At 49.0% G+C, this 23,128-nt stretch overlaps 1 protein-coding gene across 4 annotated transcripts in view; it reads right to left on the bottom strand.

Moving 5' to 3' along the window:
* LOC139276451 (E3 ubiquitin-protein ligase DZIP3-like) overlaps positions 1–23,128 on the bottom strand; it is a 108,232-nt gene that overhangs the window by 50,325 nt on the left and 34,779 nt on the right. For all 4 annotated transcript variants that reach the window (XM_070894457.1, XM_070894458.1, XM_070894459.1 and 1 more), the window contains 10 exons: positions 21,223–21,285; positions 18,374–18,428; positions 16,886–17,045; positions 15,408–15,444; positions 12,575–12,701; positions 11,641–11,695; positions 10,552–10,625; positions 8,186–8,220; positions 7,595–7,650; positions 6,132–6,443 (listed from right to left, as the gene is read on the bottom strand). In XM_070894457.1, coding sequence (XP_070750558.1) covers positions 6,132–6,443; positions 7,595–7,650; positions 8,186–8,220; positions 10,552–10,625; positions 11,641–11,695; positions 12,575–12,701; positions 15,408–15,444; positions 16,886–17,045; positions 18,374–18,428; positions 21,223–21,285 — 974 coding nt within the window. The remainder of the gene's footprint in view (positions 1–6,131; positions 6,444–7,594; positions 7,651–8,185; positions 8,221–10,551; positions 10,626–11,640; positions 11,696–12,574; positions 12,702–15,407; positions 15,445–16,885; positions 17,046–18,373; positions 18,429–21,222; positions 21,286–23,128) is intronic.

The following is a 23,128-nucleotide window of genomic DNA, read 5'->3' as shown; positions in this document are numbered from 1 at the left end:
TACTCAAATCCCCTCGCTATGAAGGCCAACATGCCATTTGCTTTCTTAACCGCCTGCTGTACCTGCATGCCAACCTTCAATGACTGATGTACCATGACACACAGGTCTCTTTGCACCTGCCCTTTTCCTAATCTGTCACCATTCAGATAATAGTCTGTCTCTCTGTTTTTACCACCAAAGTGGATAACCTCACATTTATCCACATTATACTTCATCTGCCATGCATTTGCCCACTCACCTAACCTATCCAAGTCGCTCTGCAGCCTCATAGAATCCTCCTTGCAGCTCACACTGCCACCCAACTTAGTGTCATCCGCAAATTTGGAGATACTACATTTAATCCCCTCGTCTAAATCATTAATGTACAGTGTAAACAGCTGGGGCCCCAGCACAGAACCTTGCGGTACCCCACTAGTCACTGCCTGCCATTCTGAAAAGTTCCCATTTACTCCTACTCTTTGCTTCCTGTCTGACAACCAGTTCTCAATCCATGTCAGCACACTACCCCCAATCCCATGTGCTTTAACTTTGCACATTAATCTCTTGTGTGGGACCTTGTCGAAAGCCTTCTGAAAGTCCAAATATACCACATCAACTGGTTCTCCCTTGTCCACTCTACTGGAAACATCCTCAAAAAATTCCAGAAGATTTGTCAAGCATGATTTCCCTTTCACAAATCCATGCTGACTTGGACCTATCATATTACCTCTTTCCAAATGCACTGCTATGACATCCTTAATAATTGATTCCATCATCTTACCCACTACCGATGTCAGGCTGACCGGTCTGTAATTCCCTGTTTTCTCTATTCCTCCTATTTTAAAAAGTGGGGTTACATTGGCTACCCTCCACTTCATAGGAACTGATCCAGAGTCAATGGAATGTTGGAAAATGACTGTCAATGCATCCGCTATTTCCAAGGCCACCTCCTTAAGTACTCTGGGATGCAGTCCATCAGGCCCTGGGGATTTATCGGCTTTCAATCCATCAATTTCCCCAACACAATTTCCCGACTAATAAGGATTTCCCTCAGTTCCTCCTCCTTACTAGACCCTCCGACCCCTTTTATATCCGGAAGGTTGTTTGTGTCCTCCTCAGTGAATACCGAACCAAAGTACTTGTTCAATTGGTCCGCCATTTCTTTGTTCCCCGTTATGACTTCCCCTGATTCTGACTGCAGGGGACCTACGTTTGTCTTTACTAACCTTTTTCTCTTTACATATCTATAGAAACTTTTGCAATCCGTCTTAATGTTCCCTGCAAGCTTCTTCTCGTACTCCATTTTCCCTGCCCTAATCAAACCCTTTGTCCTCCTCTGCTGAGTTCTAAATTTCTCCCAGTCCCCGGGTTCTCTGCTATTTCTGGCCAATTTGTATGCCACTTCCTTGGCTTTAATGCTATCCCTGATTTCCCTTGATAGCCACGGTTGAGCCACCTTCCCTTTTTTATTTTTACGACAGACAGGAATGTACAATTGTTGTAGTTCATCCATGCGGTCTCTAAATGTCTGCCATTGCCCATCCACAGTCAACCCCTTCAGTATCATTCGCCAATCTATCCTAGCCAATTCACGCCTCATACCTTCAAAGTTACCCTTCTTTAAGTTCTGGACCATGGTCTCTGAATTAACTGTTTCATTCTCCATCCTAATGCAGAATTCCACCATATTATGGTCACTCTTCCCCAAGGGCATGGCAGACAACCTTTTATACTCCCTTGCACGAGGTGTGCAGGTGACCCTTGGGCCTCCAACAGTTGCGCCCTCTGGTGGAAAGTCTTACACAGTTACAATGTTTACATACATAACACGGACTGCAGTGGTTCAAGGTGGCTCACCACCACCTTCAAGGGTAACTAGGAATGGGCAATACATGCTGCCCCTTGTCAGTGACACCCACATCCCATGAACGAATAAATAAAAAGTTCCTTGTGTTCCTCTTCGGACGGTGTCGTCCTTCACTCCGACACAGCTCCAGGTGAGCTGGTGAACCGCAGCAACGATCCAATTTAGAACCTTGGAGCCAGAGTTGGAACACCTCGAGAGTTTCTAAGCAAAGCGTTCCAATGCAGGATCTAGATCCTAAACCTCTCGTTTTGCGCTCACCGAGGTGAGGGATGTCAGTGGTGGGGAATGGAACACCATCCATTTCAGGCATGTGGTGTCAGCATCAAGCGCTCCCAGGTCGCGCACAACACAGCCAGACACAGAACCGAGCCTCGCAGGGAGACCGGGGGAGGGGGGTGGGGTGGGGGGGGGAGACAAATCCGATTTTAACGCAGTGGGGCGAGTGCAGTGTGGGACTGAGGGCACAGAGCGAGCAACAAGCTCGCTCGGGCTTGAAGCTTGGGCCATTTTAACCCCCGGGGCACCGTAACCATCAAGAACTAAAACCACTCCCCGCACCCTCGCCACCAAAACCGTCGGAAGGAGGCCGGTGGGAAGGAGCTGTGGGAACGGTATCCAACATCACGGTAAGTTATCGGGGGAGGTAATCGGAAGGCAGTCATGGGGAAATAGGAGGCAGAGGAGACCCACGATTTTCTTGTGGGGCCCGAAAGAGCACTCCGATCTCCTCTGACCCCCACAAGGAAACCATTAAAAATGTACTAAATCTCGCTTTGTCGGGCCTTTTCTGACGGCAGTTCACCCAGGCGTGGTCAGCACTGTCCACAAATCCCACCGCCCGGGATTAAAAATTGCGTCGGGGTCTGAATGACGGCACTGTATTTATAAGGCTCTTGTCTGCTTGCAACCAGAGTCTCCGATCCCCCTCGAAACCAGACCCAAGCTAAAGCAGCGGCTGGCAGCAGGGCAGCGCCAACTGGGATGCAAGTACTCTGCCACTATTTTAACCCTTTGCACTCCCCGTTCTCATCAGGCCCCGGCAGTGGGGATTAAAATTGGGGCTAAACTCTCTCTAGTTTGCCTCAACAATGTATTTCAGTCCCAACTGTAGAAGAGCACCCCCTACTGCAAGAGTGTTGTATTTCTCCATTTTCCACATCAACCATTCTAATTTGACTTGCTAATTAGCACAACTTTGGAGGCCGTTTTGTGCTGTGCTAGGAAATAGCAGCAACTTAACTTGGTGTACCACACTGATTTAAAAAAAATATGAATTCACAGGATGTGGGCGTTGCTGGTAAGGCCAGCATTTATTGCCCATCCCCCATTGCCCCTCGAGAAGATGGTGGTGAGCCGCCTTCTTGAACTGCTGCAGTCCGTGTGATGAAGGTGCTCCCACAGTGCTGTTAGGAAGGGAGTTCCAGAATTTTGACCCAGTAACGATAAAGGAATGGCGATATATTTCCAAGTCAGGGTTGATGTGTGACTTGGAGGGGAACTTGGAGGTGGTGGTGTTCCCATGCGCCTGCTGCCCTTGTCCTTCTAGGCGGTGGAGGTCGCGGGTTTGGGAGGTGCTGCCGAAGAAGCCTTGGCGAGTTGCGGCAGTGCATCTTGTAGATGGTGCACACTGCAGCCACGGTGCGCCGGTGGTGGAGGGAGTGAATGTCTAAGGATGGGGTGCCGATCAAGTGAACATTGCTGTTTGTGGGAGCTTGCTGTGCGCAAATTGGCTGCCGTGTCTCCCACATTACAACAGTGACTACCCTCCAAAAGCACTTCATTGGCTGTAAAGTGCATCGAGATGGCCAGTGGTTGTGAAAGGCGCTATATTTCTTTCTTTCAAATTTCCTTCCCTTAAGGACATTAGTGAACCCATAGAAACATAGAAACATAGATAATAGGTGCAGGAATAGGCCATTCGGCCTTTTGAGCCTGCACCGCCATTCAATGAGTTCATGGCTGAACATGCAACTTCAGCACCCCATTTCTGCTTTCTCGCTATACCACATGATCCCCCTAGTAATAAGGACGACATCTAACTCCTTTTTGAATATATTTAGTGAATTGGCCTCAACAACTTTCTGTGGTCGAGAATTCTACAGGTTCACCACTCTCTGGGTGATGAAGTTTCTCCTCATCTCGGTCCTAAATGGCTTTCCCCTTATCCTTAGACTGTAACCCCTGGTTCTGGACTTCCCCAACATTGGGAACATTCTTCCTGCATCTAACCTGTCTAAACCCGACAGAATTTTAAATGTTTCTATGAGATCCCCTCTCATTTTTTTGAACTCCAGTGAATACAAGCCCAGTTGATCCAGTCTTTCTTGATAGGTCAGTCCCGCCATCCCGGGAATCAGTCTGGTGAACCTTCTCTGCACTCCCTCAATAGCAAGAATGTCCTTCCTCAAGTTAGGAGACCAAAACTGTACACATTACTCCAGGTGTGGCCTCACCAAGGCCCTGTACAACTGTAGTAACACCTCCCTGCCCCTGTACTCAAATTCCCTCGCTATGAAGGCCAACATGCCATTTGCTTTCTTAACCGCCTGCTGTACCTGCATGCTAACCTTCAATGACTGATGTACCATGACACCCAGGTCTCTTTGCACCTCCCCTTTTCCTAATCTGTCACCATTCAGATAATAGTCTGTCTCTCCGTTTTTACCACCAAAGTGGATAACCTCACATTTATCCACATTATACTTCATCTGCCATGCATTTGCCCACTCACCTAACCTATCCAAGTCACTCTGCAGCCTCATAGCATCCTCCTCGCAGCTCACACTGCCACCCAACTTAGTGTCATCCGCAAATTTGGAGATACTACATTTAATCCCCTCGTCCAAATCATTAATGTACAACGTAAACAGCTGGGGCCCCAGCACAGAACCCTGCGGTACCCCACTAGTCACTGCCTGCCATTCTGAAAAGTCCCCATTTACTCCTACTCTTTGCTTCCTGTCTGACAACCAGTTCTCAATCCATGTCAGCACACTACACCCAATCCCATGTGCTTTAACTTTGCACATTAATCTCTTGTGTGGGACCAGATGTTTTTTTTTAAAACGGCAATCCGATAGTTACATGGTCATCATTATTAGCTTTTTAAAAAAAAAAGATTTATTTAATTTAATTGAATTTAAGTTCCCCAGTTGCTGTGTGGGATCTGAACATTAGTCCAGGCATCTGGATTACTGGTCCAGTAACATATCCACTATGCTACTGTACCACCAGCGATGTCTCCGCAAGATCCTAAAAATCCCTTGGGAGGACAGACTCACCATATAGAAACATAGAAAATAGGTGCAGGAGTAGGCCATTCGGCCCTTCGAGCCTGCACCGCCATTCAATGAGTTCATGGCTGAACATGCAACTTCAGTACCCCATTCCTGCTTTCTCGCCATACCCCTTGATTCCCCCTTGTAGTAAGGACTACATCTAACTCCTTTTTGAATATATTTAGTGAATTGGCCTCAACAACTTAAATTTAAATTCCCCAGCTGCTGTGGTGGGATTTGAACTTATGTCTCTGGATCATTAGTCCAGGCCTCTGGATTACTAGTCCAGTAACATAACCACTATGCTACTGTACCCCAACATTAGTGTCCTCGTCCAGGCCAACATCCCCAGCACTGAAGCACTGACCACACTCGGTTAGCTCCGCTGGGCAGGCCACATTCTCCGCATGCCAGACACGAGACTCCCAAAGCAAGCGCTCTACTCGAACTCCTTCACGGCAAACGAGCCAAAGGCAGGCAGAGGAAAGGTTACAAGGGCACCCTCAAAGCCTCCCTGATAAAGTGCGACATCCCCACTGACACCTGGGAGTCCCTGGCCATAGACCGCCCTAAGCGGAGGAAGTGCATCCGGGAGGGCGCTGAGTACCTCGAGTCTCATCGCCGAGAGCATGCAGAAATCAAGCGCAGGCAGCGGAAAGAGCGTGCGGCAAACCAGACTCCCTGCCCACCCCTTCCCTCAACGACTATCTGTCCCACCTGTGACAGAGATTGCGGTTCTCGTATTGGACTGTACAGCCACCTAAGAACTCATGCTAAGAGTGGAAGCAAGTCTTCCTCGATCCCGAGGGACTGTCTTTGATGGACCCAATAATGATGCAGTAGGGGCTGCTCTTCTGCAGAAGTGATTTTCTGTCTCTTCCTCAAATTTGGCGTGCTGTATCCAAATCCTTTATAAAGCACCAAGGTACATAACTAGCCTACAGAGCCAAAAGACTCAGAGAACCCCTTCCTGTAGGGTCACTAGGCAGGATAGGATTCCAACATACCCATTTCCTCCAGGTTTTGGACCCATTTGGAAAGCTCTGGCTTGAGACCATCGATTGCGACCAGCACCGAGGTGAATTTGCGGATCGCTAGGTTTGAGGTTTTTTTCAGCACGATTCGAAGGAGGGTGTCTATCTTCGACGGGGCGGAGTTCTGCTTCTCCACCTCTTCCTGGTCGCCTTCGGAGAGGAACCTCTTCAATTTCAAGCGGTACAGCAGGAAGGAGATGTCCTCGACGCCTTGCGTGATCAGCTCCTGCTCCAGGTGCACTGCCCTCCACAGGCGACATTTTGAAGGGTCAAAAACAATCTTATCTGGAGAAGGTCAGAGGGGATAAAAAAATGAGATCAAAACAAAGTTGATGCTCTACACACACACACACACACACACACCTGCCGTGTACTCAGTGTCTCAAAGAACAATTCAGACCTCTTGATTGTCCCGATTTTGCAAAGTGACACTGTCCTGTCTTGGGAGTGGCAATCGCAAGTTTAAAACTCATTTTGTGTTCAAAATTATGAAGGTTTTTGATAGAGGAGATAGAGAGAAACTGTTTCTATTGGCCGGAGGGTGTGTAACCAGAGAACAGAGACTTAAAATAATTACCAAGAGAACCAGAGGTGAGTTGAGGAGAACGTGTTTCACCCAGCGAGTTGTTATGATCTGGAACACACGGCCTGGAAGGGCAGTGGGAGCAGATTCCTTCGTAACTTTCAAAAGCGAACTGGATATATACTTGAAAAGGAAAAAAGTGCAGGACTACGGGAAAGAGCGGGGGAGTTGGACTAATTTGGACAGCTCTTTCAAAGAGCCAGCACGGGTATGATGGGCCGAATGGCCCCCTTCTGCGGTGTATGGTTCGATAACCTACCCTCCAGCCTAAAACCGTTGGGGTCAGGATATGGGGGACAGAGGGAATCAGAAGTACTGGGTGTGTTTTCTTTCTTAGGCAGTCCCTCGGAGTCGGGGCTGACTTGCTTTCGCACTAATAAGAGTACTCAGGTGACTGATGAGACCAATACAGGATCTAGAGTCTCTGTTAAGGTGGGGCAGACAATGTTTGGAGGGGTGGGTGGGTGAGGTGCTTGGGTTGTCGTGCACTCCTTCTGCTGTTTTACCACATAGCTCACGCAGAGCAATTGGCGCCGCCTTGTACTTTGATGGTGCAAGATTAAGGCATTGAGCTTAAAATAAAAGATATCGATCCCTCTAACAGAGCAACAACTAAATCCAATTGAGCACATACCAGACTTGCACATCTTTAAATTCTATATTTGGATTTGTAGAAAGTGCAATAATGCATTAGAAGCACATGAATAATATTACAAAAAGAAGAAAATACCAGAAATGCCACAGATAACCCAGATAAAATAAGTGATTTTCAGTTTGCTGGTTGGAAGACGTTGATTAATGTAGGGAGTCGGAAATTAACCGAGGGGTTGAGACAACCCTTTTATCCATTTACCTGCACTCTTTGTTTCTGTGGGAGGTTTCTTCTTGGTTCCGTTTTTCTCCACATATCTGAAGTACAAAGATATGTGAAGCTCAGTAATTTGCACAACACTCCTTCTTGGGGAATGGGGGCAGATGTTGGAGCAGAGCGGGGGAGGGGGGGGAAGAGTTGGAGAAGGGGGGAGTAGGGGTTGGAGAAGAGCGGGGGAGGGGGGGTTGGAGAAGAGCGGGGGAGGGGGGGTTGGAGAAGAGCAGGGGAGGGGGTGTTGGAGAAGAGCGGGGGAGGGGGGTTGGAGAAGAGCGGGGGAGGGGGGGTTGGAGAAGAGCGGGGGAGGGGGGGTTGGAGAAGAGCGGGGGAGGGGGGTTGGAGAAGAGCGGGGGAGGGGGGGTTGGAGAAGAGCGGGGGAGGGGGGGTTGGAGAAGAGCGGGGGAGGGGGGGTTGGAAAAGAGCGGGGGAGGGGGGGTTGGAGAAGAGCGGGGGAGGGGGGTTGGAGAAGAGTGGGGAGGGGGGTGTTGGAGAAGAGCGGGGGAGGGGGGGTTGGAGAAGAGCAGGGGAGGGGACAGCTATAATTCATTAATATGTTAGAATTTTTCCTCTACTTACGATTGGTCATTGGGATCAGCAAGAATTTCTTCACACTAGAGAAGGGAAATAAAAAAGGGTGGAGGAAAAGTTATTTTACAAAAACCTTCTCCAGTAAATCACAGGATGATTATAGATACCAAAGGCCCTTTGTCATCCACATTGATCCTGGAGTCCTCCCCAATGCAGCATCATATTTGTTGTTATCGATTTCAAAATTCTCATCCTTGTTTTTAAATCCCTCCATTGCCTCGCCCCTCCCTAACCCTGTAATCTCCTCCAGCCCCACAACCCCCCCTTCCCCATCTACCCCCATCCCTCCTCACCTTCCCCCACCATCCCTCCCTTCCCACCGCCTCCCCGCCCCTCCCACACCCACCTCCCCCCTGCCCTCTCCCTCCCCCCCACGACCACTTTCTTCCCCCCCCCCCTCCCCCTACTGAGATGTCTGCGCTCCTCTAATTCTGCCCTCTTGAGCATCCCTGATTATAATCGCTCAACCATCGGTGGACGTGCCTTCAGCTGCCTGGGCCCCAAGCTCTGCAACTCCCTCCCTAAACCTCTCCGCCTCTCTTTCCTCCTATCAGACACTCCTTAAAACCTACCTCTTTGGCCAAGCTTTTGGTCTACCTGCCCTAATTTCTCCTTATGTGGCTCGGTGTCAAATTTTTGATTCATAATACTCCTGGAGACGTTTCACTACGTTAAAGGCACTATATAAATACAAGTTGTTGTTGTTATTAAATGATTCCAAGGTTTCACTTCCAGCACATTATCCGAAGCCGACTCCAAGAGTTGCGAAGAATTTCCTGGTATCAGTCTTGAATTTACTAGTTGGAATCTGCACCTTTCTCTTGCAATGTAATTCACAATCATATTCCGGAATTACCATATAATACCAGATAGTAACCGGTACAAGATCACCTCTCAGACACCACAAGACCGAAAAGTTGGTTCCTCTGGTCTTTATTCATAACTCAGATGTGTAATGCTCGGGATTAGCCTTCTGGCTCTTCTCTGCACTGCCCCCAGTGCTTGAATGTCTTAGTGACTGGAACTTCCCAAGTGCGTTCCAACGTATCATTAACCAGACACAACATAGGCCTGTTCATGACCTTAAACTGAGATCATTGGCGGTCCCTCGTATCGAGTTAAATAACAGGGAGATGCAACTTCTAAGCGTTTGCCTTTCATTTGATGGGTCTATGAAGTGATTGGAGTTGTGCTTATAAATTAAACTGAGATGCATGGCACTGGCAGTGTGGGTGATGGGAGTAACTGGTTTTTGTAAAGCATTTTCAGATGCAGTAATATAGTTTTTGTTAGAGCTCCTGTGATTAAATGAAGCCACTAATCAGGATTAAAAAGCAAAAATGAGCAATTGATTTCATGGTTTTTAAAGAGTTTGTCGGATTGTCTCATGATTTAAGATGGCAGGGTGACAAATGGCAATACGGCATTACTACTGTATCTGTGCTTTTCATCATCATCATAGGTGGTCCCTCGAAGCGAGGATGACTTGCTTCCACGGATGAGTTCACAGTTGTTTCAATGAAGGTCCCGAACTACATCCTGAAGGGTGGAAGATGCCTGTGCGTGGATTTTTTTAACATGTGGTGGCCGTTGCACACCAGCCACCACACGGGCTTGACAGAGCTAGGTCTTGGTCCAGTGGCAAGGATTACCCAGGACGACTGGAGACCAGCTCTGCTGCACGGACCTAGTGCGCGCACACATATCGCAGTGTGGGCTGGGCCAGTGCTGCCCCTGGGCCCCTGGGCCCCGAACTCGCGCCTCCCCTGGGCCCCGATCACATCCCTCCACAGTCTCTCGCCGCTCCTGCTGTACCTGCCCACGCTCCAATCACCGAGCTGGACCTTGATGACGTCACTCTTCGCTGCCGTCGCCCTCCTGCACCAGCTCGCGGCGCTCCCTGGTGTAATACGCCTCCACGCTGCTCCGGAGGTCGCCGCACCTCCGCTCCTTGTATGGCCCCGACCTGCCGCTGGTGTTCTCACGCAGGTCGGGCCATGCTAAGTATCCTGCTGCTAAATAGCTGCATCACCTCCACACTTCACAAATAAGTACCAGCTTGGTTCATTAGCAGCATTCTCGCCTCGCCAAGCTTTTACGTGGTTGCTGTTGTGGTCAAAGTTGTTGTTGTGGTCAAAGTTGTTGTTGTGGTAAAAGTTGTTGTCGTGGTAAAAGTTGTTGTTGTAAGATATGCCTACTGACAAAAAGGAGTTCGTGGCCCACTCAGTACAAAAAAAAATAGAGGGAACATTGCCCGTTACACATCTGACACACTTTCCCCGATGTTGCAATGGTGGAGATGGCATGAGGAGGGTCTGGAGGGCATGAGCCACACAGCTAACACACGTTTTTACCTGGTTTGTCTTTTCAGCTTTGGGGGTTGACTTCTTGCTTGTAATACTTTCGGACTCCTCTTCAGGGAGCTCGTCTATGACAAAGCGTACGGATACAGGGGTGAGTGGGCACATCAACAGCCACCTGAATTTATACAGCACATTTAACATAATGAAACGTCCCATTGTGCTTCACAGGAACGTAAATCGGACAAAAACACTCGACACTGAGCCAAAGAAGGAGACATGAGGGCAGAGGACCAAGAAGCTTAGTCAAAGAGGTAGATTTTAAGGAGCGTCTTAAAGGTGGAGAGAGAGGTAGCGAGGCGGAGAGGTTTAGGGAGGGAACTCCAGAGTTTAGGGCCTCGACAGCTGAAGGCACGGCCACCAATGGTGGGGCGATGGAGGTCAGGGTTGCACAAGAGGCCAAAATTGTTTCCCTTGTTCAATTTCTAGTCAGTGCTCTCACCGGTTTATCTGCTTCTACCTGCGATATATTCTTTCCGACATCACTCGCAAACACCTTACACAAGGTGGCTCCGACACAGAAAGCGGTCATCATGTGACCTCGCCACATGATCCTGTATTATTTACATCCATAGTTGCATTACCACAGTAGCCCATTAGATGGAGCAGTAGTCCACTAGGGGGAAAGCTCTATTACACTACCCAGCTTACACCACAAACTCCCGTGAATATCTCAGTTGGTTTGAGTCAGTGCGTAATGGATCCCCCAGGGTTTATACAGAGGACCTGCACACAGTGAATTTCATGCGTCAGGAGGCATTCAGTGAGCGGCCAAACACCAGCAAGACAGCTGGGAGTTTCTGAGGTATTTTTTGCACAACAACGATATAGGAGATGGAAAGATGGGGTGGGGGGGGGGGGGAATTCACGCAAGTAAACATAGAAACATAGAAAATAGGAGCAGTAGTAGGCCATTTGGCCCTTCGAGCCTGCACCGCCATTCAATATGATCATGGCTGATCAGAAATGGGAAATTGAAAGAAACACAGGGAGAGGGAACAAATTAGAAAAAAAGATTAGAAATTGGAAAATGGATAGCGGAAAGGAAGAGAATGCCGAAGACATTTTTCTCCTCAGACTCACCGTATATCTCGCATTTTTGTTCCGTTATGTTATTACTCACAATATCCCAGGCTGCCTGGAAAAAGGAACAAGAAAGTAAAAAGTTAATAGTTTTGTTATTCTCCTTCAATATTACTTTACTGGGCGCAAAAATTCTTGATGAAAGGAAACACCTTCGGCCATGAAGAATTCAATCCATACACAGATTCACCTCATTCACTCATGTCGCACAGAGCTTGTTAACCCCATTTATTTTTTGTCAGCTGTGGCTCAGTGGGCAGCACACTCGCCTCGCAGTCAGAAGGCTGTGGGTTCAAGTCCCACTCCAGGGACCCGAGCACAAAAATCTAAGCCGACACTCCCAGTGCAGTGCTGAGGGAGTGCCGTGCTGAGGGAGTGCCGCACTGTCGGAGGTGCCATCTTTCGGATGAGACGTTAAACCGAGGCCCAGCCTGCTCTCTCAGGTGGACGTAAAAGATCTCATGGCACTATTTCGAAGAAGAGCAGGGGGAGTTATCCCCAGTGGCCTGGACAATATTTATCCCTCAAATCAACAGAACAAAAATAGTTTATCTGGTCATTATCACATTGCTGTTTGTGGGAGCTTGTTGTGCACAAACTGGCTGCCCATGTCCCACATTACAACAGTGACTACACTTCATTGCCTTTGAAGCACTTTGAGGCATCCGGTAGTCATGAAAGGTGCGATATAAATGCAAGTCTTTCTTTTTCTTTTATTTTAAATGGGTCGTCACCGCAGGAACGTCATGCAAAAGTGTTAATTGTTCAGCGGCTATTGTGATAAGTTAAGTAAGTTGAGTAAGTTATAGCCCAGTATCACGTTGCTCCAGATGTTCACATCTGGGTTGGGGACATGGCCCAATTTTATGGAGGAGGAAGTATGCTTCAAAGTTATCCAAAAAAAATGTTCAGTCGTGACAAAACAAAACCTAACCTCCTGCTCAAAAATTCGGAATGTTCCGGTTCCTTCCAAAGATTCAATATAATCGCAGCCGTCGTCCGTATCTGACACCAGCTCGGGCACAGGGCTGTCCTCGCCTCTCGGGATGGTCCCCTTTTGACTAAATAAAGCAAAAGCACAGAGAATAAGGCACGAGCGGGACTGAACAATGGCAGGAGAATATGGGACATAGGAACACAGAAACAGGAGTCACTTGATCGTGGCTGATCTTTACCGGACCCCAATTTGCCCACCGTTGCTCCATATCCCCAAACACCCAAACCCAACAAAAATCTATCGCGCTTAGTCTCGAAAGTTTCAATTTGACCACAGTATCCGCAGCCTTTTGGGGGAAAAGTTCTGCGCCCCTTTGGGCTGCAATTTCGGCTTCCCCGATTTACACGGCGAAAACGGAGGCGGGAAAATTACCGCCCAACTGGCGGCGGCAATTAATTGCCTAACTTTCGGCATTTGGGGTCTGTGCCAGGAGCACAGCTCAAAAGGGAGGCGTTGAACTACTTTCGCAGTGCAAAGACGGGATCCTCACCAACTTTAGTGAGGGGCCGGGTGCGCTCGAGAGAGAGAGGCCTTGGGAGGGGGGGGAAAAAAAAAATTCAAAAAACATTGCCAACACCCTTACCTCGCAAATCGCTGCAAAAATATTAAAAAATAAAAACTTTAACTTGCCTTTCATGCAGTTTATTCAACTCATCGCTGCCGGCAGGGCGGCCACCGCCATGTTTTACCTGACGGTCATTACGGGCCGCATTTCGCGGAGTACGGGTCCGGGTGATGCTCGGAAATCGGACGTTGTCGCAACGCGAGCCGTTACGTATCCGGCCGGCGCAGCTCTTCCCCGGCGGTGCTTCTCAGCGTTGCCGCAAAAACCGAGCCGAGGATTGCGACCGGGCGAAAAACAGCTGACCGTCCCATTTTTCGCCACGGAGGGTCAAAACCCGGCGAAAACCCGGGGTCACAAGCCACCCGAAAATCCAGCCCAGGCATCTGTGTGAAGAAGCATTTCCTGATCTCGCTCACGAATGGGCCTGGCTCGAATTTTCTCGGGTCCCCACAAAGCAACTAAAACTGGGCGCCAACCCCCAGTAGCCCTAATGGTGAACTAGGGAATCATGGGATTGTACCAGCCACTCAACTGATGAGAAAGACATGATTCACAGGGAGGAGCAAACAGGGTGGATGGAGTTGTGGGATTCAGCCTCCGCTCCCAGGCCGATGAGTTCCTGAACTCAGTTGACTCATGGCACAGAGAATCCAGAGGAGGCGGGAAGTCTGGCTACAAACCCTGCTGCAAGAGGAGAATGGTCCTCGAACTCATCAGCCCCGGCCCGAGGCTGCTCCGGAAGTGAAGTTCACTGGGACTAGAATCTGGACTTGCTGCATCACTGCGAGCATTCATTCAGAGGCAATCCACGATTCTGTATCTTCATTTGGTTGGATTGACTGTCAGTATTAATAGTAATCGGTCATGGTTCTATCATTGAGTTGATTTTGGGGATATTTTCTTTTTGGTGATTGGATAGAAATCTCCAGTTGGGCTTTTTGGTGTTTAATGTAAATGAGATATTCCTGATTCGGCATGGGTTCAATGGGCCGAATGGCTTTCCGTGCTGTAACCATTCTATGATCCAGGTCGAGGCCACAAGGAGGCAGAAAAAGAAATCAAATCAGAAATAGTCAGATTAGTCAGCAGGTCATCCTCAGGCATTGCCTAGCAACCAGTGCAGTGCATCATTGGTAACTATAGTCTTTACAGCTCAGGACAGGCCATTTGCCCCAACAGGTTCACGCTGGTGTTTATGCTCCTTTGGAACCTCCACCCACCCTTTTTCATCAAACCCCATCTGCTACGTCCTTACTATACAGTATAAATGCACACGAGGCCCATGCTTGAGAGGTCAGTCTATGACCTGTCCTTTATTCCATAGCACTCAAGTGATGGAAGTGGGTGGAGCTTGCCCTTTTATACCTGAAGGTCCAGGTTAGGAGTGTCTCCCACAAGTTCACCACCTAGTGGTCATTGTTCTCACAGTGTACAACTTAGGTCAGATTATACATGGGTTACAATGCTGGTTGAATACATGACACCATCGACAAAACCTTCTATTCCTTTCTCCCTCATGTCATCATCACCATCACAGGCAGACCCTCGGAATCGAGGAAGACTTGCTTCCACTCTAAAAATTAGTTCTTAGGTGACTGAACAGTCCAATACGGTAATTACAGTCTGTCACAGGTGAGTCGTTGAAAGAAAGGGTGGGTGGGACAGGTTTGCTGCATGTTCCTTCCGCTGCCTGCGCTTGATTTCTGCACGCTCTCGGCAATGAGACTTGCGCCCTCCCGGATGTACTTCCTCCACTTCGGGTGGTCTTTGGCCAGGGACTCGCAAGTGTCAGTGGGGATGTTGCACTTTATCAGGGAGGCTTTGAGGGTGTCCTTGTAATGTTTCCTCTGCCCACCTTTAGCTTGTTTGCCGTGAAGGAGTTCCGAGTAGAGCACTTGCTCATGTAGCTTGCCCTTAAATGCATCTATGGTACTTGCCTCAGCTGCTTCTTGTGGCAGCGAGTTCCATATTCTAATCGCTCTTTCCCGTTTGGATTTACTAACGACAGGGAGCAGACAGCTTTCTCGCCGAGCGCCCTTTACCCCCAGAGAGTGGAGGAGGACGAAAGAACTGAGGCAGCACTTGCCCAAAGTAAGTATCTTTACTCAGCAGAAATGTTGCGATTTTTATTTTAAAATAAAATATCTACTGTCTCCCAAAAAATCCCTGTGGGCAAACAAATCAAGTGTTGAACAACACACTCACCTCGAACTGTTTTGCCCATTTGTAGTTTCACGGTTACCTGTAAAAATGAAATGGACAGCAGTCACTGCACTGTCTTGGTGTTTCTGACTAACGCCACCTCTCTCTTCTCCAAGAACTTACCGTTTTGACCAAGCTTTTAGTCACCCTAATATCTCCTCCTTTGGCTTGGTATCAAAACGCTCCGGTGAAACAACTTGGGACGTTAAAGGCGTTATATAAATGCTGTTGTCGTTGCACACGGCACCGCTCGTCTTGTTGTCTTGTTGCACAGCAAACATGACAGGCTATGGTGCGCGGGTCAGCGCGATTCCCTCCCGAGCAACGCTCCTTCGAAGCTGCGCGGCCCTCTGCTGGTCCGCTGCAGCCCGAGACCCGATGTTCCGATGTTCAGTCTCGCGCACGCACGGGCCCTTAAAGGGGGAGGGGGGCCACGCACTCCAAAAAAATAATTAGGGTGAACATTGCTCCTCAGGTGTTTCTCATTTTCCCGGCTCAGACCAAGGTTGCACAGAAACGCAGTTTCATTTGGTTCGTCTGCGGCACTGAGCCACCGCAACCTTCCAACGGTTGACCTCACCAATTCTGGCTCCTTTCGAGACACTGGGCCTGCTAACTGATTGAAGCCAACACGTGCTCGAAAAATAGATCTCCGGTCTTCACAGTTATCGATTTCAAAATTCTCATCCTTATTTTCAAATCCCTCCTTGATCTCGCCCCTCCCTATCTCTGTAATCTCCTCCAGCCCCACAACCCCCCCCCACCCCCCCGCAGATGTCTGCACTCCTCTAATTCTGCCCTCTTGAGCATCCCTGATTATAATCGCTCAACTACTGGTGGCCGTGCCTTTTGTTGCCAAGGCCCCAAGCTCTGGAACTTCCTGCCTAAACCTCTCCACCTCTCTTTCTTCCTTCAAGATGCTCCTTAAAAACTATCTCCTTCACCTGCGCAAATTTCTACTTATGCGGCTCGGTGTCAAATCTTTCATCTCATAATACAGGTTGAACCTCCCTGATCCGGAACCCTCAGTCCCTGGCCTGTTCCGGACGAGGGGTTAAATTGGATGGTGCAGGTACTGAGCAAGGGGATATCGGGGCTGCTGGCTTGGGGCTGGGAGTGCGGCAGAGAGATCGTGGGGGGGGGGGGGGGGGAGGCGGGCAAGGTGGATTGCGGGGTCAGGCCAGCAATTGCGGGAGTCGGCAGCGAGGAAGGACTTCAATTTGTTCATGTCGGAGTTCTGCGCATGCGCCACCCGGTGGCCGGGAATGGTTCCGGATAAGGGAGTTCTGGATAAGGGAGTTTCAACCTGTACTCCTGTGAAGTGCCTTGGGACTTTTCACTACGTTAAAGGCGGTTTATAAATGCAAGTTGTTGTTATAGAAGGGAATATCTACTCAGTATCTACTTTAATCCCACCCCAATGTGCCCCATAGAATCGTAGAAAAGGTTTTGCGAGCAAACGCGGATAAATATTTCATTACCTTTTTTCTTCATTTCCACTTGAATTTCACTGCGCTGTTCCTGCAGCACGGTGACGTCACTTCCTCCCGCCTGACAGAGATCGGTGCCTCTCCTGTTCACTATTATAGCATATTCTGGGTAGCCTGCTGACAGGAGACCCTTGGCACAGAAATAATGGCCCTGGGGGGGTGGAGAGAACAGAACAGGACATCAGGCGACTGGGGGAGGGGGGCTAAAACCAACATCCAACCAATAGTTTGCACTTCAGCTGTACAAAATATAATCAGGGCCACTGCCTTAAGGCGACAGGATTCAGTCGCATAACGTTATTCTGTTGGTGTCTCGTTTGGCAATTGTCCATGAAAAGAGAATTCTAGTGACCGTAAACATAAACCATCCAATAAAAAGTGCGTGCGCAGAAAGTTCGATTGTAACCAAGAGTCAACATAAATGTTCCACCTTGTGTCAAATGTTATCTATAAATAATTCATAATTTTCTGTAACAAGCACTAGGAGGTCCCTTTACTATATGAACAGGGGCGTTGAACACACAAGCTCGTCAGAACTGAGCAAGGGGTTAATAGAAGATTCCTGTTAAGTGACCAGATGTATCCAATTCTCTTTTTGTTGCGACCGGTTACAATTTCTAAAAGAATCAATGCAATGCATTGGGGAAATGGGACATTTCGTCCGCAACCAGTGTTCCACAATCCCCTCTACTCTTCCTCACTACTGTGTCCATTTCTTAGGAGCGGGGTCCAAGCAAAGGGGATGGAGTATAAAAGCAGGGAAGTCTTGCTACAGCTATACAGGGTATTGGTGAGGCCACACCTGGAATACTGCGTGCAGTTTTGCTTTCCATATTTACGAAAGGATATACGTGCTTTGGAGGCATATCAGAGAAGGTTCACTCGGTTGATTCCGGGGATGAGGGGGTTGACTTATGAGGAAAGATTGAGTAGGTTGGGCCTCTACTCACTGGAATTCAGAAGAATGAGAGGTGATCTTATCAAAACGTATAAGATTATGAGGGGGCTGGACAAGGTGGATGCAGAGAGGATGTTTCCACTGATGGTGGAGACTAGACCTAGGGGGCATAATCTTAGAATAAGGGGCCGCCCATTTAAAACTGAGATGAGGAGGAATTTCTTCTCTGAGAGGTTGTAAATCTGTGGAATTCTCTGCCTCAGAGAGCTGTGGAAGCTGGGTCATTGAATAAATTTAAGATAAAGATAAACAGTTTCTTAACCGATAAGGGAATAAAGGGTTATGGGGAGCAGGCGGGTAAGTGGACCTGAGTCCATGATAGGATCAGCCATGATCGTATTAAATGGCAGAGCAGGCTCGAGGGGCCGTATGGCCTACTCCTGCTCCTATTTCTTATGTTCTTTTGTAAACACAGGACTAACAAGATGGCAAAAATTACACAGGTTTAAAATAAAGCTTCTCTTTGGCGAACAAGCACGTTTTTGGGGAAAAAAAGAATCAACTAAAAGGAAGTCACCTACCTTAAAATAATCTGGTTTTAGAACTGCTGCTCTAATACTGTCTAGTATAGCCATTCTGAAAGGAGAAAAATAAATTATCCTTATGTAACAAATCAAGCGCTTCACTTCAAAAGACAATTCCGCGAGAGATTCACACAAAAACTCCGATGAAACTGTGAACCTGTTTCTAGCATCTCACACTTTCTAAAGGACACATGTAAGTGTTTTTTTTATTGATCCAACTGTTATCAAAGAAAGCCTTGCATTTATTTGTGCCTTTCATGATCTCAAGACGACCCAAGGAGCTTTACAGCCAATGAAGTACTTTTGGAGTGTAGTCACTGTTGTAATGTGGGAAACGCAACATCTGAATTATGCACAGCAAGCTCCCACAAACAACAATCAGAAAATGGCCAGATAATCTGTTTTAGTGATGTTGGTTGAGGGTTAAATATTGGTCAGGACACCGGGGAGAACTTCCCTGCTCTTCTTTGAAATAGTGCCATGGGATTTTTTCACACCCACCCGAGAGCGTGGACAGGGGCTCGGTTTAAAATCTCATCTGGAAGACGGCACCTCCGACAGTGCAGCGCTCCCTCAGTGCTGCCCCTCCGACAGTGCAGCGCTCCCTCAGTGCTGCCCCTCCGACAGTGCAGCGCTCCCTCAGTGCTGCCCCTCCGACAGTGCAGCGCTCCCTCAGTGCTGCCCCTCCGACAGTGCAGCGCTCCCTCAGTGCTGCCCCTCCGACAGTGCAGCGCTCCCTCAGTGCTGCCCTTCCGACAGTGCAGCGCTCCCTCAGTGCTGCCCCTCCGACAGTGCAGCGCTCCCTCAGTGCTGCCCCTCCGACAGTGCAGCGCTCCCTCAGTGCTGCCCCTCCGACAGTGCAGCGCTCCCTCAGTGCTGCCCCTCCTACAGTGCAGCGCTCCCTCAGTGCTGCCCCTCCGACAGTGCAGCGCTCCCTCAGTGCTGCCCCTCCGACAGTGCGGCGCTCCCTCAGTGCTGCCCCTCCGACAGTGCGGCGCTCCCTCAGTGCTGCCCCTCCGACAGTGCGGCGCTCCCTCAGTACTGCCCCCCCGACAGTGCGGCGCTCCCTCAGTGCTGCCCCTCCGACAGTGCGGCGCTCCCTCAGTGCTGCCCCTCCGACAGTGCAGCGCTCCCTCAGTGCAGCGCTCCCTCAGTGCTGCCCCTCCGACAGTGCAGCGCTCCCTCAGTGCTGCCCCTCCGACAGTGCAGCGCTCCCTCAGTGCTGCCCCTCCGACAGTGCGGCGCTCCCTCAGTACTGCCCCTCCGACTGCAGCGCTCCCTCAGTGCAGCGCTCCCTCAATGCTGCCCCTACGACAGTGCAGCGGAGGCTCCCTCAGTGCTGCCCCTCCGACAGTGCGGCGCTCCCTCAGTGCTGCCCCTCCGACAGTGCAGCGCTCCCTCAGTACTGCACTGGGAGTGTCAGCCTGGATTATGTGCAGGTCACTGGAGTGGGGCTTGAACCCACGACCTTCTGACTCTGTCTGTGCAACCTGTCGATTCTGGCCATTTGATGAGAATGATGCACGATGCTGTGTGACTATCAGAAGCTCCTTTGACATTGCTCTTATTGTGTCAGCACTGGTCCTGAGATAGAACATCAACGTAAATATACCGTATTTCTTAAGGCGGAGGGTTGGGAAGAGCAGGGAGGGGTGGGTAATAGACTACTGGCCCCCACAAATCCAGCTATTTTATTTTGGCTTTGCCATTGGCTTCATAAGACCCATTCATCGCAAATGGGCAGGACTAGAATGCTATTGGAGCAATGTATAAAGCATCATTACTGAATGCAGAGTCTCACGCCCACCCTCCCCCACAGCACTGACTGTAAATAAAGGCAAGCAGCGTGCCTGGTTTAATTGCATGATTCGGTTACATTTTTTAATTAAAAAAAAATGAATGTATAGCCAGTCAGTGCTAGTAAACTGGAACAGCTTGCTCACAGCCAGTACCCCACATTTCCCTCTGCTCTTCCTCCCAGGTACAAGTCCCTTCAGTTTTCAGTAACGGTCATACGTGCAATAGCCACCAAAGGATCAAAGCAACTTCTACAAGATTCCCCCAAATCAACATCCCACTTAAACTCCCATATGGACAACCCATCGCCCAAAACATCGAGTTTCAAAAGACAAATCTCCTTATCATGGAATACAATCATGGGAGATTTTTCAAAATGTATTTCCACCTCCGGAACATCGCTCGACTCCCATCTCTGCCTCATCTGCTGCTGAAACCCTCATCCATGCCTTTGTTACCTCCAGACTTGAATATTCCAACACACTCCTGACCGGCCTCCCATGTTCTACCCTATGTAAACTTGAGCTGATCCAAAACTCGGCTGCCCATGTCCTAACTCGCACCAAGTCCCGCTCACCCATCACCCCTGTGCTCGCTGACCTACATTGGCTCCCAGTTAAGCAACGCCTCGATTTCAAAATTCTCATCCGTGTTTTCAAATCCCTCCGTGGCCTCGCCCCTCCCTATCTCTGTAATCTCCTCCAGCCCCACAACCCTCCGAGATATCTGCGCTCCTCTAAATCTGTCCTCAAGCATCCCTGATTATAATTAATCCACCATTGGTGGCCGTGCCTTCAGCTACCAAGCTCTGGAACTCCCTCCCTAAACTCCTCCACCTCTCTACCTCCTTTAAGATGCTCCTTAAAGCCTACCTTCATCTGCCCTAATATCTTCTTGTGTAGCTCGGTGTTAAATTTTGTTTTATAATGCTCCTGTGAAGCGCCTTGGGATGTTTTACTATGTTAAAGGCACTATATAAATGCAAATGGTTGTTGAAGCATAAAAATGTCCCACTTGTTACAAGGAAAGTGTTCACGACCAGGACTCACCTGTGATCATTCAACTGCAGGTAACAGTAGGCTCTTCGACAATACAGGTGATGATTATAAGGGCTGTAAAAGGAAAGAAGGGGAATTGAAGCATTCCAGTGACTGGTAATACATTGCAGGACAACGTCCATTATCACAGAACAGAAGGAGGGGCCCCTGGTAAATAATGGAAATCAGTAGGCTTTTCGAGCCCTTAAATCATGGCTTTATACGTACAGTACGGCAATACTCGAGGGGAGGGATATTCACACAGTACACGTATCAATGTCCCTGTGCGCTGAGGGATGAGAAAATTCTGCCGTAAATTCAGGATGGTGGACAATGAAGGTTCTAATGTAACTCTTATTCCATTCAATAATATCGCTCTTCTCAGTACAGCCAGGTGAAGTAATTGAACTTTCTGATTATAATATTTTGTACTTCCCACCCTGCCCTGCCATATGTGAGAATCACCACCTTTACATCGTCCATACGAACTGAATCGTGGCCAGGAATGAACTCCTCACTTTGGCAAAACATCCTGGGAGGATGCGAACATACGAACAGTGACGGACAGGTAAAGACCCTCTGGCCCATTGAGCCTGTCCCACACACACTTGCGATACTGTGTGTATCACAACATACACACTCCACCCCACCCGAGACCATGTGATCTCCTGGGAGAGGCAAACAAATATTAAAAACCCAGGCCAATTTGGGAAAAAAAATATCTGGGACATTCCTCTCCGACTCATCTAGGCGATCGAAACTAGTCCAGGAGATCACTGTGGCCCTTAAACTCCCTGCAGTACCTACCTTCTGTAAGAGGTGATCTCCGTCCCAGCCAGAAACACATCCAGTTTTCGCCTGAAGGAATTCGGCAAGTCTGCATTCACCAGGTGAAACGGTGGCTTGTTCCAGAGGTTACTATTCTCTGGGAAAAGAACCACCTCTGCAGTGCAAGGCAAGAGAGCTCAGCTCTGGGACAAATATACCCGGTAACTGCCGAGTGAGCTGAGCACGGCCCTGGCCGATTGCCTGCGTGCTGCTCTTGGCCCGAGTGGTCCAAATGAGCGAGGGAAAGAAGCAGAACGAAAAAAAAATCAGGCCGTGTTCACCCGAAGGAGGTAGAGAGAGACGGAGAGGTTTAGGGAGGGAATTCCAGAGCTTAGGGCCTTGGCAGCTGAAGGCACGGCCACTCACGGCAGAGCGATGATAATCAGGGATGCTCAGGAGGGCAGAATTAGAGCAGCGCAGAGATCTCAGAGGGCTGTGGGGCTGAAGGAGATTATAGAGATAGGGAGGTGGCAAGGCCGTAGAACGATTTGAAAACCAGGCTGAGAATTTTAAAATTGAGGCCTTGTTTAACTGGGCGCCAATGTAGGCCAGTGAGCACAGGGGTAATGGGTGATGGGTGATTGTTCACTTAACAAAACCTCGGCATGCTTGCACTCTTGGTTCACTTAGTCCTTATTTTGCGAGTGAAATTGTTTACACAAATGGATGGAGCAAATATAGCTAGGGTGCATTTACACACAAAGGGTCATTAGAATGTGGAAACATTACCACAGCTGAAGTTGAGCCAATCAGAATATTTACACCAATAGCAACAAGCATTTATATGCCGAGGGACAAATAGGATGTCAAGGCTGCAGAGGGTGTGCGCGCGCCGGGCCCTGAAACATCGAGGCGGAGGTGCAGCGAATGAGGGTATGGGGCCCAGAAGAGCCAAGGGCCCAGGGATAGCACAGGCCAACCCACACTGCGATATGTGCGCGCACTAGGTCCGTGCAGCACAGCACGTCTCCAGTTGTCCTGGTTAACCCTTGCCACTGGATAAAGGCCTACCTCTGTCAAGCCCGTGTGATGGCTGGTGTGCAACGGTCACCAGACGTTAAAAAAATCCACGCACAGGCATCTTCTCTCA

Source organism: Pristiophorus japonicus, chromosome 11 (assembly GCF_044704955.1).
Source record: "Pristiophorus japonicus isolate sPriJap1 chromosome 11, sPriJap1.hap1, whole genome shotgun sequence".
Taxonomy (NCBI): domain Eukaryota; kingdom Metazoa; phylum Chordata; class Chondrichthyes; family Pristiophoridae; genus Pristiophorus; species Pristiophorus japonicus.
The sequence above is the reverse complement of the archived record's forward strand: the minus strand, read 5'-3'. Positions and strand labels throughout refer to the sequence as shown.